Raw genomic sequence first — 15,370 nt, forward strand, 5'->3', positions numbered from 1 at the left:
AAACCAGAAGGCATTCCCACCAAACATAGAAGAATCGAATGTTGCTACATGCGGATTCAGTTAATAACCCATTTGGGGATTTTCCTGACTTTAAAAAAAAATGTTGCTTCCTCCTCCTTCTCTGATACAGAAGCCAATTGCTCAATTAATTTCATCTCTTTAAAATACAATCTTCTGCTGTCAGGAGCCACGCTAAGACTTTGGGTTTGTAACGATTGCACTCTCTCTCTAATTCCACTGCTATTGACTGGCTGAAGGATGCCTTGTGAGCAAGTAAAGGGAAAGATGACCTAATGTGGGTGGATTTGAAGAGTGAAAACCTCAGGGAGCCAGAAATTAAATAAGGTTTGATGATTTTAAGATCCTAGTCACCTGGGAGCTGATGAAGCAGGGGGCCAAATGAGTGATTACGGGAAGAGAGTATTTTATTTTATTTTATTTTATTTTATTATTTTATTTTACTGAGAGGTGGCTCAAATGGCAACAGTTTAGAGTAACTGTGGAGGGTTCAATCGAAGACAGAAAGCAGGACTTGAGTGCAACAGCCGTGTTCTTACCACTTGTGATTCCAGAAGCTGGTGTTCCGAGCTAGACTGCTCCTGGGTATGGAGGTTCTGTCCTGACAGTAGACTTCCATATGGAGAGCCCTTCTGAATTGAACCAAAGACCTATCTAGTCCAGCATCCTGTTCTCACAGCAGCCAACCAGATGCCCCTTATGGAAAGCCCACAAGCAAGACCCAAGCACAAGAGCTTCCTCCCCTCCAGCGGTCTTCAGCAACTGATATTCAGAGGCATTCTTGCCTCTAGTCGTGGAGGCAGAGTGCAGCCACAATGCTTAATGGCCATCAGTAGCCTTCTCAGCCATGAATTTGCCCAATCATTCTTTAAAGCCAATCCAAGTTGGTGGCCATCACTGCCCCCTGCGGGAGGGAGTTCCATCATTCATGTGCTACATGAAGAAGTAGAATGGGGCACTATTAAGTAGAGATCTTTCAGTACCAGAATTGCTTTTACATATTTTATTGCCTTTATTGCTTTCACTTTGCTGCCCTGGGCTCCACTGGGAGGAAGGGCAGGTTATAATTTTAAATAAATAAATAAATAAATTTTAGGGAAGTAATAGTTCCACTCTATTCTGCCTTGATCAGAACACACCTGGAGTCCCGTGTCCAGTTCTCAGCACCACAATTTAAGAAGGATATTGAAAAGATGGAACGTGTACAGAGGAGGGTGACCAAGATGGTGAAGGGTCTGGAAACCAAGCCTTATGAGGAGCTAGGTATGTCTATCCTGGAAAAGAGGAGACTGAGATACGATCGCCATCTTCGAATATCCTAAAAGGTTGTCATATGGAAGATGGAGGAAAGCTTGTTTTCTCCTGCTCTGGAGGGTAGGACCCAAACCAATGGCTTCACATTACAAGAAAGGAGATTCCGACTAAACATCAGGAAGAACTTTCTGATGGTAAGAGCTGTTTGACAGTGGAACAGACTCCTTTGGAAAGTGGTGGACTCTCCTTCATTGGATGTTTTTAAGCAGAGGTTGGGTGACCATCTGTCATGGATGCTTTAGCTGAGATTCCTGCATTGCAGGGGGGTTGGATGACCCTTGGGGTTTCTTCCAACTCTACGATCCTATGATTCTATAGAAGTAATATTAACACTACTCTGTTGCAAGGTGAAGGATGCCTTTCTAGATCACATCAAAGCGGCCATCACAACTCAGGAACTTGTACTGATGGCATTTGGGGGATAAAGTAAAATAAAATAAACAATCTATCTCGGCCTATATGAGCTGCCAGAACCTTGACTCAGGGCATCAATCAAGCAGAAGAGCCTGCCAAGAGTGCCACTTCTAGGGAGAACCAATAATATGTGCATACTATCCCAAGCTCTGAAGGAAAAGGGTTATGATCTTTGGATTCTTGACAAACGACAGCAGCAAATATGGCAGGGGAGTAGAGCAATGTCATGTTTTATATGTGCAAATGGCCAAGCAGAGTGGGATGCACCCAAAGTTATTTCTTAGGGCAGATTACATAAAGGGGCTTGTATGGAACTGCCAAGGAAGGTTCAATTCTGTTCACATTGATATCCCACCTTCTCCTCCAAGGAGCGACGATATCTTGGGAGGTGGCCAAACCTGTTCCAAAAACCAGGTGAAGTCATACCAAGGCCAAGTTTCAGTCTGCCGTCTTAATTCAAAATGGTGTCTGGCACCCAAATGTCTATGCACATCCCCACTTCAGGAACCCTCCTGCTGAGTTTGGCAACTACATTCCCACAGGTGGCCAAACCAAATGGGCAAAATCACACCAAAATGATGTTTTGGTCTGTCATCTTGATTTTGATGACAGACCATAGTAAATGCATAGTAGATGTGGAGACCTGCGACAAGGGTGAAAGTGCAGGAGAAATTAAAATCGACAAATTCCTCCATCTAGAGTTGCTATTTAACTAATGTTTTTCTGGCATGTTGCCAACTGCAGTTGCCAACCTTGCTAGGAAACAGTTATGAAAACTCACTCTGAGTGTGTGTGTGTGTGTGTGTGTGTGTGTGTGTGAGAGAGAGAGAGAGAGAGAGAGAGAGAGAGAGAGAGAGAGAGAGAGAGACCCCTTGTGTAAATTAAGAACTGGTGAGAAAGAGGCAGAATCTCCACAATTCATTCTGCAGATTCCTTGCAAGAACCCTTTCCCCTCCCTAAACATCCTTCTTTCTTTTCTCCATCTCTCCTTGCCAGAGCAGAGCTGGAATTCAGCTAGGATTTTTTTTGGGGGGGGGGGGTAAAAAAAATTGACTGCAAGGCATGAAATTTGTAGCAGATAAACTGCTACTGATCTAATTACTGCCACCAACTACAGAGTTCTTTTCTGTCCTTCACAATTTGCCTTTGCTGGAAATTTGTTGTAATGACTGTACAATGACTGTTGTAATGAAGGGCAGGGGGCGGGGGGGGGAATGGGGGATTGGTATGCTGATCTGAATACAAGCTTTGCTTTGATCAGTCCTTATATATCTGGGAACCTAATTGTCCTCCAAAGGATTTTTATTTTTTTAAAGCCCTGTCCTTTATTCTTATGCCACTTCATAATCTGTTATTTTATGTTGCAGTCCTAACAATGTTTACTCAGAGGTTCCACCAATTTCAATGGAGCTTTCTCTCAGGTAAGTGGTTTTTTGATTGGAGCCTTGGGGGTGTATATCCAGCTAAGGCTCCAACTATTCATAGAACTAATCATAGAACTGTAAAGTTGGAAGGGCCAAATCAAGCAACGTATAAATTTCATGAAGTAAAAAAAATAAAATTAAAACTGTGAGTAATTCACTCTTCTTTGAGTATCTCATAAGCCTCCTCTTTATTGAGGTTTAGGCAACATGCAAATTAAATCTATCCGGCAGTTTGAAGGCAGAGGATTAATCAATATAAAATAAAATGATAAAAACCTGCAGTCTTAGCAAAAACAAACAAAAAAAACAACCCACAATCCTGTCCAGCAAGTATCCCCTTTGAAAATGGGAGCGATCCTTATTTGGTGTCATGTGCACACACCTCTTTGTGTGTGTCTTCCTCTAGAGTGGAATTGGCGTTCTTTTTGTTTTGGCCAAATGATCTCATGCTCTAGCAAAAATGACACCACTGCTAAGATCATTCACTCTCTCAATCTTAATGGTGTGATACATAAGTAAAGCATCCCCTCCCCCCTCTCCTCAGAACCACTCACTTCCTGCTAATTATAGATTAAAATGCAACCCCAGTAGCAGGAGGGAGTCATTAAGACAGCCCAGGAAAAAATTTAATGATTCAGGGACAAGTTGCTAAGAGTTTCTCTCCCTTCAGCCTCGGGGGTCGGTGGGAGGAGGGAAGCTTCCACCACCAGTAACTGCAAGAATTTCAGAGTCAAGCCATAATCTGGTTGTAGGGTCTTTCTACAATTTTTATTTATTTATTTATTATTTTTATTCATGGTATTTATATCCCACCTCTTTCTCTAGGGAGCTCAAGGTGGCACACACAGTTCTTCCCCGAGTCTCCTCATGTGACCCTCACAACAACCCTGTGAGGAAGGTTATTCTGAGAGGCAGTGACTGGCCCAAGGTCAGCTGGTGAGCTTTGTGGCCCAGTGGGGATTTGAACCCTGGTCTCCCAGGTCCTGGTCCAGCATTCTAACCACTACACCACACTGGCTCTCCTTGTATGAATGAGGCAAGCAAGTTGAAGACGTAGCCAAAGACTTACCTCTGGCGAAGCCGACAAGATGGGATTCTAGAGTTTTGTTTGGTGGCCTCAACATCATTGCCATAATCATTATTACTAGATGATACCATCCATAATCCCCCGTGAATACTCATCATGTTGTAGTGTTGGAACAGGTTCCAGAGAGTAAGATGGAACAACTCCCCTACAAAGAAAGGATGCAGTGTTTGGGAGCCCCACAGGAGGCAATGATGGCCACCAACTTGGATGGTTTTAAACAAGGACTGGACAAATTCATGGACGAGGGGCTATCGGTGGCTACTAGTTTGCCTCTACATAGTTCCACCCTTATTTCAGACATTGTGATATACTGATATATTGCGATACTTAGCTGGTGATATATCGCGGTGTTGAAAACCAGATGTTGCACAGGCCTACAAGCCAGGATGGCTCTGCTCTGCCTTCATTGTTGTAAGCAGCAATGCTTCTGAACACCGGTTACTGGAAACCACAGGAGGAGAGAGTTGCTCTTGTGCTCAGGTCTTGCTTGCATGCTTTCCACAAGGGGCATCTGTCTGGCCACTGTGGCAACAGTAAGATGGACTAGAAGGACCACCTAAGATGTTCTTCTTGTGTTCTTATGTGTCATTATAGTCATTAACATTATTGACATTCTTGACATTTAAAGAACACTTCACAACCACTTTCTCTAACATGCTGCCCCTCCAAATGCTGGGGGAACCAACTGCTATCACCCACGGCCATTTGTCATGTTGGCTGGGGTTAATGGAAGCTGGAGTCTAGTGACATTTGGAGAGAGACCAGTTTGGGGGATATAATAATTTAAGAAGCTGGATCAAGCCAATCAAGTCCATCATACTGTTCTCACTGCGGCCAACCAGATGCCCATTAGGAGAAGTCCACAAGCAAGACCCAAGCACAACACCACTGTTCCCTCCAGCTGTTTCCAGCAACTGGTATTCAGAGACATATTGCCTTCAATAGGAGAGGCAGAACATCAGAAAAGCCTGGCTGTTGGATCAGGCTAAAGGGAGCCCATCTAATCTAACGTCCTGTCCGCACAGTGGCCAACCAAATGCCCCAAAGTGAGGCCCATGAGCAAGAATGAAGTGCAACAGCATCTCCTCCCCCACACCTACGATGAGGACACCTGAAGTTCTCCCACAACTCCCTGCCTTTCACCACATTAAGCACATGCAATTGCACAAACACAAAACTGCAGAATAAAACTGCAAAATAAGAAATCTTGGAAATCAGTGTGTTGTGTGTAATTCAGAGGTTTGAGCTGGGGTGCTCTAGTGAAGTGCCCAAATGATCCACAGAATATCAACAATCCCGGGTCTCTCATCTGAGGATGCAAGGCCAATCATGTCCCCCACCCAAAACACTCGACATAGATTGTTTCCCCTATACCCAGATAACTATAGGAGACCACCTGTCCCTTAATGAAAACATTTCCCAGAAAACTGTATCCATTAGGAACAAGAAGAGAGCCTTTAGGTTGCTGCTTTCCACGTCTCCAGGGAACTCTGCAGGCATGTTCTCTCTAATGCAGAAAGATTCCAGCCCTTTTGTTATGACTAATTTGAGCATTGTATACCAACAAAAGAGCTTTTGCAGCCTCGCCAGCAGAGACTTCTCCTCCCCTTGCTGTCAGCAGGCCTTCTGCAGCACTCCCGTCTTAAAAAAATTCACATGTCATTGCATTATGGTGCCTCCTGGCTGCCCCATCCTAAACCATCACTCAAGACATGGATAATGATGATGATTATGCAAAACCTGCTCCTTAGTTTCCCTCCTTCCCTCCACCCCAAGCCTAAGAAAGTCAAAGGAAAGTTTAAGCGAGGTTGTTGACTAGATTAGCGGGGGGGGGGGGTGTAACAGAATCCGAGAACTGTAGAATTGGACTGGTCCCAATAAGTCATCTAGTCAACCCTTCTACAATGCATGAATCACAGCTAGATGTCCACATTGGGAATGGATCTGGCCAGGCAGCCATGACATTTTGTCATAACCAACTCCGTATCCCATTACCTGCCTTACATTCCTCTGCTGAGTTGCTCTATTTCATCCTCAGCTTTACAAGCTAACTGCAGCTTAGAGCAAAAGACTGGATCAAGGTCACCAAGAGTCCCTTTTAGCTGGGATTTGAACCCGGGTTCTCTTAAGGCCACATTTGCACCATGCATTTAAAGCACTGTAATACCACTTTTAAAAGCCATGGCTTTCTCCAAAGAATTCTTAAGGAGACCCCTAGTAGTAGCATTCCCAGAGCAGTTTAAGAACCAATCCCTTTTCACAGATACCATGAATAGATACCATGAATAGTACCATGAATAATTCCATAAGGGAATTCTTAATGTCTCCTGGGTCCAAGTTATTCAAGGCTTTGTTCAGTAGTAACAAGAACTTTGAACCTGGCCCAGTAGCAGGCAAGAAGCCGTGGCAGATCTTTTAACCTTGTTGTCAAAGAGGCGACATGATAGAATTTTTTATAAAATAATGCCTGGCATGGAGAAAGTGGATGGAGAAAACTTTTCCTCCCTCTCTCCTTAACACTAGAACTCAAGGACACCCAGTGAAGCTGAATGGTAGAAGATCCAGGACAGATAAAAATAATCTAGATGGCTTTAAAAGAGGATTGGACAGATTCATGGAGGAGAGGGCTAACAATGGCTACTAGCCAGAATAGCCTCCACAGCTGGAGGCAGTAATGCTTCTGAATACAAGTTGCTGGAAGCCACAGGAGGGGAAAATACAGTTATGTTTGGGTCCTCCTTGAGGGTAACAGGTAATGAGCATCTGGTTGGCCACTGTAAACACAGGATGCAAAACTTGATAGGGCATTGGTCTGATACGGCAGGCTCTTCTTTGCACGCTAGTATAAACACACACCTTTTAAAGCAGGGGTGGCCAACTTCCAAGAGACTGCTATCTACTCACAGAGTTAAAAACTGGCAGTAATCTACCCCTGGGGGGGGGGGGTTTCAGGTCAAAGTTGTTGAGCTTCTTTAGGGAGGAGGAAAGTGACATTGAGCCTTTTTCAGGAAGGAAAGCCCTGTTTTTGGTGGTTCAGGTCATTTTAGGGGTGCAGGGCATAGATGTTGAGTTTTTTTAGGGGAGCCAAAGTTTTTTAGCTTCTTTGGGGGGAGCCACTGATCTACTAGTGATCTACCACAGGCGTCCAGTGATCTACTGGTAGATCATAATCTACCTGTTGGACATGCCTGTTTTGAAGCAATAGAAAGGTCTATATGCTGTAATAGACTAAGTGGGCAAGTGGTATATAAATGTTAAGAAAACAAACAAGTTGATCAAGCGCTGATAGATCCAGTTTGTGCTCCAACTGCCCAAAACAGTTTTCCTTAGTTTGGCTTTCCATATTTTCCTCAGTTTGGCTTTCCATCTTCTTAGTTTGTGTTTTGCCATTGGGACAACCGGAGGCAAAAGGATGCAGCATCCTGCCCAGCGACATAATTCACAAGACAGGGGTCTCCCCAAGGCAATTCAGCATACGTCTGCATAGGACAGCGCTATTAGATGGCTCTGCTCTGCCTCCACAGTTGGAGGCAGTAATGCTTCTGAGTGCCAGTTGCTGCAAGCCACAAGAGGGGATGTTTGCTCTTGTGCTCAAATCCTGCTTGCAGATTTCCCACTGGCATCTTCTGGCCAGCCACTGTGAGGACAGGATGCTGGATTAAATGATCCAGGGTCTTAGGCTCTTTTGCCATTTTAAAGCTGTAGTTGTCTTCGTCAAAAAATGTGCAATTCCTCCCTCCCCCCACCCCTCTCTCTCTCTCACACACACACACAACACTGAAGCCTATTGTCCCAAGGAAAGAAGGAATGAAAGAAAGATTAGGGACAGAGAACATTTTTGTTGGAAACACACAAACTCAAATCAATAGGCTCTGAGTTTACAGCCTGTCTGGCAAGCATATGAATCAAGTCAAGAGATTTTATGGGTAATCCTGCGATCACAGAACTTAATCTATTTAGGATGCTGGACAGTGGCTGCTTTAATAAGGAAGCCAAGAAGGCCAACCCCTGATGAACATTAAGGGCTTCTCAGTTCCTTGGCTTGCCTGCTTTCGCCACCCTCCTGTTTTCAAGAAAGACTCACTCAGTCAAAACAGCCAGGCTGCTGTCGGCAGGTGCAGCCTGTGGAACAGATGTTTCCAGCTTAAAATACTCAGAAAGTCTGCACAGGAAGGACTCCCCCATTTTTTAAAAAAGAAAATGAATCAATTACAGATTCCTGTGTTTGTTCAACTGTGCAACAGCATGAACTCTCAGTTTCATTGCACTGCAAAATGGTCCAGCATTATTGCAAGGCCCTGTGTTTTTCATTTTAAAGGTATCTTTTATTCTGCCTTCCCACTGGCAGCTGTGGACAGCCTCACACAAGCTAATTTAGGGAAGCTCACAAAGGCAAGGCTGTTTACATTTGCCATCAAGGTAACCCAAATTGCATACTGTAGCATGTTGTGTTTTGCAAACTGGGGAGCTTATGTTCATGCGCGGATCAGCCACTTCCAAATAAATTAAGTCGTTAAGAGGCTCAGGGAGCCCAAAGCACCCACCTGCTGTCAAGGAGGCTGCCTATTGTCTCTGTGTGATGACTGTGCCTCCTTCCACTCAGCCTTTGCTTCAGGTGCATCACTATGCCACATTTCCACATGAATCATACTCTCAGTACAGTGGCATCTTGCCTTGCCAGGAAGCTGCCTGTCATGCCTCTGCATGAGTTGTTGTTCTGGGCCAGCCTTACAGAAACACTGAAAGCTGCCTTATGCCAAGTCAGATGTGGTCCATCTAGTTGTCTACACTGACTGGCAGCAGCTCTCCAGGGTTCCAGAAAAGGAGTCTCACCCAACCCCACCTGGAGATGCTATTGATGATTGAACTTTGGGCTCTTCTGAATGCAAAGCAGATGTTCTACCACTGAGCTGTGGCCCTGCCCAGGGCTGAAGCAATAGGTTAAAGTCAGAATTATAGAGTTGGAGGTGACCCCTAGAGGCTTCTAGTCGAATGCCATGCAATGCAGAAGCCAGCAAAATAATCCATGACAGATGGCCACGCAACCTCTGCTTGAAAACCTCCAAGGAAGGAAAGTCCACTGCTTCTCAAGGAGAAGTAGTGTCAAGCAGCTCTTATTATCAGAAAGTTCTTCCTGGTGTTTAGTTGGAATCTCCTTTCTTGTAACCTGAAGCCATTGATTCAGGTCCTACCCTCTGTAGAAGGAGAAAGCAAGCTTGTTCCATCTTCCATGTGACAACCCTTTAGATATCTGAAGATGGCTCCTCTCAGTCTCCTCTAATCCAGTTGTAGACAACTCTGGAGTTGCGGCACTCATCTCGCTTTATTGGCCGACGGAGCTGGCGTACAGCTTCTGGGTCATGTGGCCAACATGACTAAGCCGCTTCTGGCCAACCAGATCAGCGCACGGAAACGCTGTTTACCTTCCGGCCGGAGCGGTACCTATTTATCTACTTTCACTTCTACGTGCTTTCAAACTGCTAGGTTGGCAGCAACAGGGACCAAGCAACGAGAGCTCACCCCGTAGCGGGGTTTCGGACCGCTGACCTTCTGATTGACAAGCCCTAGGCTCTGTGGTTAAACATACCCAATTCCCTTAACTGTTCCTCTTTTAGGTCTTAATTTCTAGACCCTCCTTGATCACCCTCCTCTGCACACCTTCCAGCTTGTCATTATATACCGTAGTCTTTCTGCCTTGAGCATGGACATAATCAAGGAACAAAGTTCTTTTTGCAAGAGAAACTTCCAGGGGAACATCATCTTGTTAAGCATGGAGGGAAATGAGGGGAAAGCACCCAATATATTTGCAACTTGCTCAGGCTTTGCTGTGACCAATTAACCTGCATCTGCACACATTATAGCCTGCTAAAGCTAGGAACCCCTAGTTTGCTTGTGTGTATTTGTGTGTTTGGGTAAATGCAGGTGGAGTAAAGTGGCAATGTGTTGCTAATTGGAAATGGCAGAGAGCCGGATGGAGGATGGAACCAGGGCAAACAAAGCCAGCTGCCCACCCACCCACCATTCAGGCCACAGTCTGACTGCTGGTCGCACCAAACAGCTCTGTGGGGGTTCCCTTTGAGACATTGCTTTCATCAGCAGCTGAGGACCCTGAAATCCAGCAAGTTCTCTTTCCCCCTCCTTCGACTGCCAGAAACACCACCATGGCAAGTATGTTCTCCACAAGGCAGGGTTTTTTTGGGGGGGTGGACCCTTCCCCAGTGCTGAATGTAGTCAAATGTTACGCGGTGTCAAAGGATGCCAGGTGGAAACTTTCCAATCAGTCCAGCCCAGTTGCCTGTTTTGTGGGCTTTGGTGGAAATCAAAACCACCTCCTGGTTGATCCCCTGCCTTGGCCAATCCCAAACACACTGGGATCGTGTTGTCTTTTCTCTCTGATGCAGGGTGGTTTGTGCCAGGGAGCAGAAGCACCTACACTTTGGAACTCCCTGCCTGTTGACATCAGGCAGGGGCCTTCACAATACCCTTTTCAGTGCCTGCTAAAAACATTTTTATTTAAGCAAGCCTGTCCAGATATATAGAAAGAATATGTGAGTTTTAATCTGTTTTTAGTTTATTGTTATTTTAACTTTAACTCTTCTTATTTATAAATGTGTTTGTGTGTGGGGTGTGTGGGTGTGGGTGTGTGTTTGTGTGTACACTACAGAAAACATAAAGGAAAACTTAAAAAGAAAGAAAGGAATTGCTGGCAGAAGCAACAAACACACCCATCAAAAGACATGGCTCAGTTACTCAGTTGCTAACCCAAACAAGCGCCTTCATTTTTCTGAAGTTGACTTGTGACTCAATATCCCCCTGCCAGGATTTTTTTCATAGCAAGATCCCACACACATGACCCATTAACTCAGAACTGCAGAGTCATTAAATACTCCCTCTTTTAAAACCATCCCTGCCAAGTTGAAAAGAAGAGTCAAAGGGAAGAGAGAGGGGTGTCTGCTAAGTTAATTAGTGTTTTGAATTATAGTCCCCTGAAAGAGAAAGAGGGGGGTGTATATAACTGGAAGATTTGCTCAGAAATCATGGTTGGCCCCCTTTCCATATCATCCTGGCCACCAACCGCCCCGGAGAGCTCAATCTATATTTATCTAGGCACATCTCATTACACCATGCTCAGGAAAATTAAAGAGCCAGCGAGGAACTGGCTTTTATGTTGCCACTACTGTTAGCCAAAGGCTTTGGCCTACATTGTAATTTTGCATAATTCACTGAGAGGTTAATATGCCAAACCCTGGAGGCTGGGAGTCACTCTTTGGCCACAGCTAATGCTAGATGGGCAGCAGAGTGGGGGGGGGGGTCTTTGTCTTGCGCTACAAGGAATGAATAGGCCCAAGGTTTACTTGAAATAGGGGGCATCCCTCTTTGTTCCAGTTGAGAGCTACTGCCAGTCAGTGTAGGCAATAAGAAGCCAGATGAACCAAAGCTCTTGTTCTTTATATAAGGCCACATTCACACCATACATTTAAAGTACTGTAATGCTATTTTAAACGGCCATGGCTTCTTCCCTCCCAAAATCCTGGAAGCTGTAGTTTGTTAAGGGCACAGAGAGTTGTTCAGAGACCCCTATTCCTCTCACAGGGCTGCAACTGCAGGAGATTGGCCTAGATGACACTTTTGGCTCCATCCCACTCTAAAGTTCTATGATTCTCTGAATTTCCAGGGTGGTTTAACAATCAGTACCTCTTCCTCCGGAACTCTGGAAACTGTAGCTCTGTGACGGAGGAATAGGGGTCTTCTAACAACTTTTAGCACCTTTAACAAACCACAGATCCCACAATTCTTGGGGAGAAAACCACCCCCCACTCCGTTTTTATCCCTACAGCAACCCTGTGAGATGGAGTTAGGCTAAGTGAGACATTGACCAGCCCAAGGCAAGCTTTGTGGCAAAGTTGGAGGACTGGAACCCAGATCTCTCCAGTCCAAGCCCAGTACTCTAACCACTATACCACACTGGCCCACCATTTTCTCCTGCAAAGTGTTAGCTGAAATGCTGCTTGCTTCCCCTCACATCCAGCAGGTGAAAGTACAGAAAGTTGTTCTGATTCTGTTCTGGCAAGACTAGAAAGTTTATTTCTCATTGCAAACTTATCAACCCTCTTTTCCCCAGTCTATAGGAAAGCAGAGAGGTCAGCATACAAAAATACAGTGGCACCTCAGGTTACAGACGCTTCAGGTTACAGACTCCACTAACCTAGAAATAGTACCTCAGGTTAAGAACTTTACTTCAGGATGAGAACAAAAATCGTGTGGTGGCGGCGTGGCAGCAGCGGGAGGCCCCATTAGCTGAAGTGGTACCTCAGGTTAAGAACAGTTTCAGGTTAAGAACAGACCTCCAGAACGAATTAAGTTCTTAACCCAAGGTACCACTGTATACCTCTTTAAAGTGATACCTAAACCCATCAACCCTGCCCCGCATGGAGCACTTACTGTATCATTAAACAATGATGCAGATCCAAGCTTTGCATATCAAAAACTCCAGTACCACAAAGGATTCCATATTTTTTTTAAAAAAAAAAAAAACAACGCACTCAAGTCTGTGCAGAGCAAAGTTGCAAAGCAAGACTGGTTGTGTGACATACACAGAAATACATCTTGCTTTTGGCCTTCCAGCATCTGAATGAAAGGCTTTGCAGACAATAGTGGCTTAAAATGCAGTGAGGTCATTTTTGCCCATTGGGCTGCAAGTTTATACATTGCTGTGCACAGAGAGAGGAGGCAGGGATGCACATTACCAGTTTGGTTTCCCTGCACCTGCAGTCACCCCCCCAAATTCCTAGTCATGAAACTGTCATCTGAGCTTGTACAATAACTGTCTTAAATGGACACACCTCAGATTGTGGCTAATGTTGTGCATGCTCAGAGAAAGTGGACCAGCAAAAAGCTCTGTTCTCATATGTTTCTCATCTCCACCACCAACCCAACTGATGGCAACTGACTCCTGCTATCATCTATGTAAGATGACATGGCCAAGAATCTTCTTTTATTTTCCTCACAGGCAAAGAAAACAGCTGATTCTCATTTGACACACAGCCCAGCATGAACCTCTGATTCTGGACAGAAAGACACCAAAAGCAATGAAGGGGAAATCAACCATTATTTTGCATGGGTTCCCTTGGATTGCATGAAATTATATTTATTATATATTTATTTTCTTAAAGGAAAAAAAAATCAGCCACAGAACAGAGACAGTGTACAGGCATGGTTAAAAGGAGGTCTCCCATCCAAGCAAGGACCAAGCCCTGCCTTGGTCAGCTTCAGCAAAGTAGCCTTGTGTGCCTCCAGGCCATACCCCTGGGGCCCATTATTTTATATTTATTAGTCACTTCATAATATTGTTTCTTGCAATTGACTTGCATATATAAAAAGGCAAACACATGCTCTTACCTTGCCAAAATCCCGCACATCAAAGAGATCAAAAGGGTCAAACAGCTCGCTGTTCCGCAGGCCAAATTTGTCATGACACACTTTGAGGAACGTCCGGATGTTCTTCAGGCAGAGGAACTTGAGCCAAGAGTAGGGAAGAAAAAAAATCAAGAGTCATTTCATTGTAGTAGATATTTACTTGGTTCACAAAGGAAAATGCACTGAAAGAGATTTACACTAGTCATGTTAGTACAGTTCACGTACATTTTCACAGCTATTCCATGACTGCCACCTCCCCACTGAGGATTGTGAGCAACAGAGATGCCTCTCAATGCATCTATGGAAGAGGAAACAGCTGACTTTAGCTCACAGTACATACTCTTAGCTGCAATAGACATTTTCCCACTTGTGTGTGTACGTGTGTGCTTGTAAAGAAGCTACAGGTCTCAATTATGGCGCTTCTTTTTATTTTGGATTGCAGCAAAAAAAAATTAAGAAAAAACGTTGCTGTTTAAGGATTAGATCATTGCTCTCTTTTTTACACCAAAACATTCTCCAGCATGAATCAAAATATAGGCGTCCCCCGACTTATACAAGGGTTACATTCCGGGCCCCCGTGCACATAAGTGACATCACGTAAAGTGGGGAGCACCCTCTAAAAAGTCTCTAAATGACTATTTTCCTCTGCTCCTCAACTCTCTCTCCTGCTCTCTCTTCACACAGCTCTCTTTTCAAGTAAAGTCCAGACATGCGCAGTCGATCCAAGAGGGCGGACGCGGACAACACCCGTCCCGACCGGAGCGAAAAGGTAAGCCTTTACAGCACAAATGCGGCGCCGCGCAGCTCCAGTGCCGGTCGGGAGGGGGCCATGGGATTGCGCCAGCCATCTTCGGTGGGCGGGCGTAATCCCACGGCCCCCTCCCAACTGGCGGCGGTGCTGCCGGCTTACAGTGGTACCTCGCCAGACGAATTCGTCTTGCGAAAAACAGCCATAGACGAATTCGTCTCGCGAGTCAACTAAAAACTCGCAAAACCCTTTCGTCTTGCGGGGTACCACTGTAAAAAAACTTTTATTTATATCCCGCCCTCCCTGGCTGAAGTCGGGCTCAGGGTGGCTAACATCAGATACATAACATTGGTATAAAATCAAATAATAATTAAATTACCTCCTAAAAACATCTCAAAATCAAATTAAAGTCTAATTAGATGGCTTTCCATAAGGTTAGGGTTGGGAACAGTAAGTGTTCCACTGAACTGAAATTTCAGCCTTCACGACATAGGAAAACAGCCAAGTAAACAGCTATTTTGGTGGAGGAGGGTCAAGATATTAACTGATATGCTTGAAATTCCATATATATAGTTATATAATCCCTAGTATAGTAAGATAAGACCTTCGGAGCAGGCATTTTTTTTTAAAGTTCTTTATCAACTGCCCTAGTAGGGCAGTAATTGTTCCTTGATAATTTGTCACCCCCTCCATTATGGAACCTGGGGCAGACTGCCCCCTTGCTACGCCCCTGTAGGGTGGGTGGGTGCCCAGCTCTCTCCCCTCCCCCCAGCCAGCCAGCCCTTTCTCTCTCCCCCCCCAGCAGTTCTCTCCCCCCCCCCAGCCAGCCCTTTCTCCCCCCCCTGCTCTCTCTCTCTCTCTCTCTCTCTCAAACCAGCTGGGCTGCAGAGCTCTCCCAGGTGACGCTTCTCCTCCCACCCACCCCCAAACCAGAGCGCCATCTCTCTG

General features: G+C 45.1%; 1 protein-coding gene across 8 annotated transcripts in view; it reads right to left on the reverse strand.

Moving 5' to 3' along the window:
• Positions 1-15,370, reverse strand: part of VAV2 (vav guanine nucleotide exchange factor 2) — a 148,954-nt gene that overhangs the window by 95,427 nt on the left and 38,157 nt on the right. For all 8 annotated transcript variants that reach the window (XM_033137017.1, XM_033137012.1, XM_033137010.1 and 5 more), the window contains exon 2: positions 13,657-13,773. In XM_033137017.1, the coding sequence (XP_032992908.1) occupies positions 13,657-13,773 (117 nt within the window). The remainder of the gene's footprint in view (positions 1-13,656; positions 13,774-15,370) is intronic.

Source organism: Lacerta agilis, chromosome Z (genome assembly GCF_009819535.1).
Source record: "Lacerta agilis isolate rLacAgi1 chromosome Z, rLacAgi1.pri, whole genome shotgun sequence".
Taxonomy (NCBI): Eukaryota; Metazoa; Chordata; class Lepidosauria; order Squamata; family Lacertidae; genus Lacerta; species Lacerta agilis.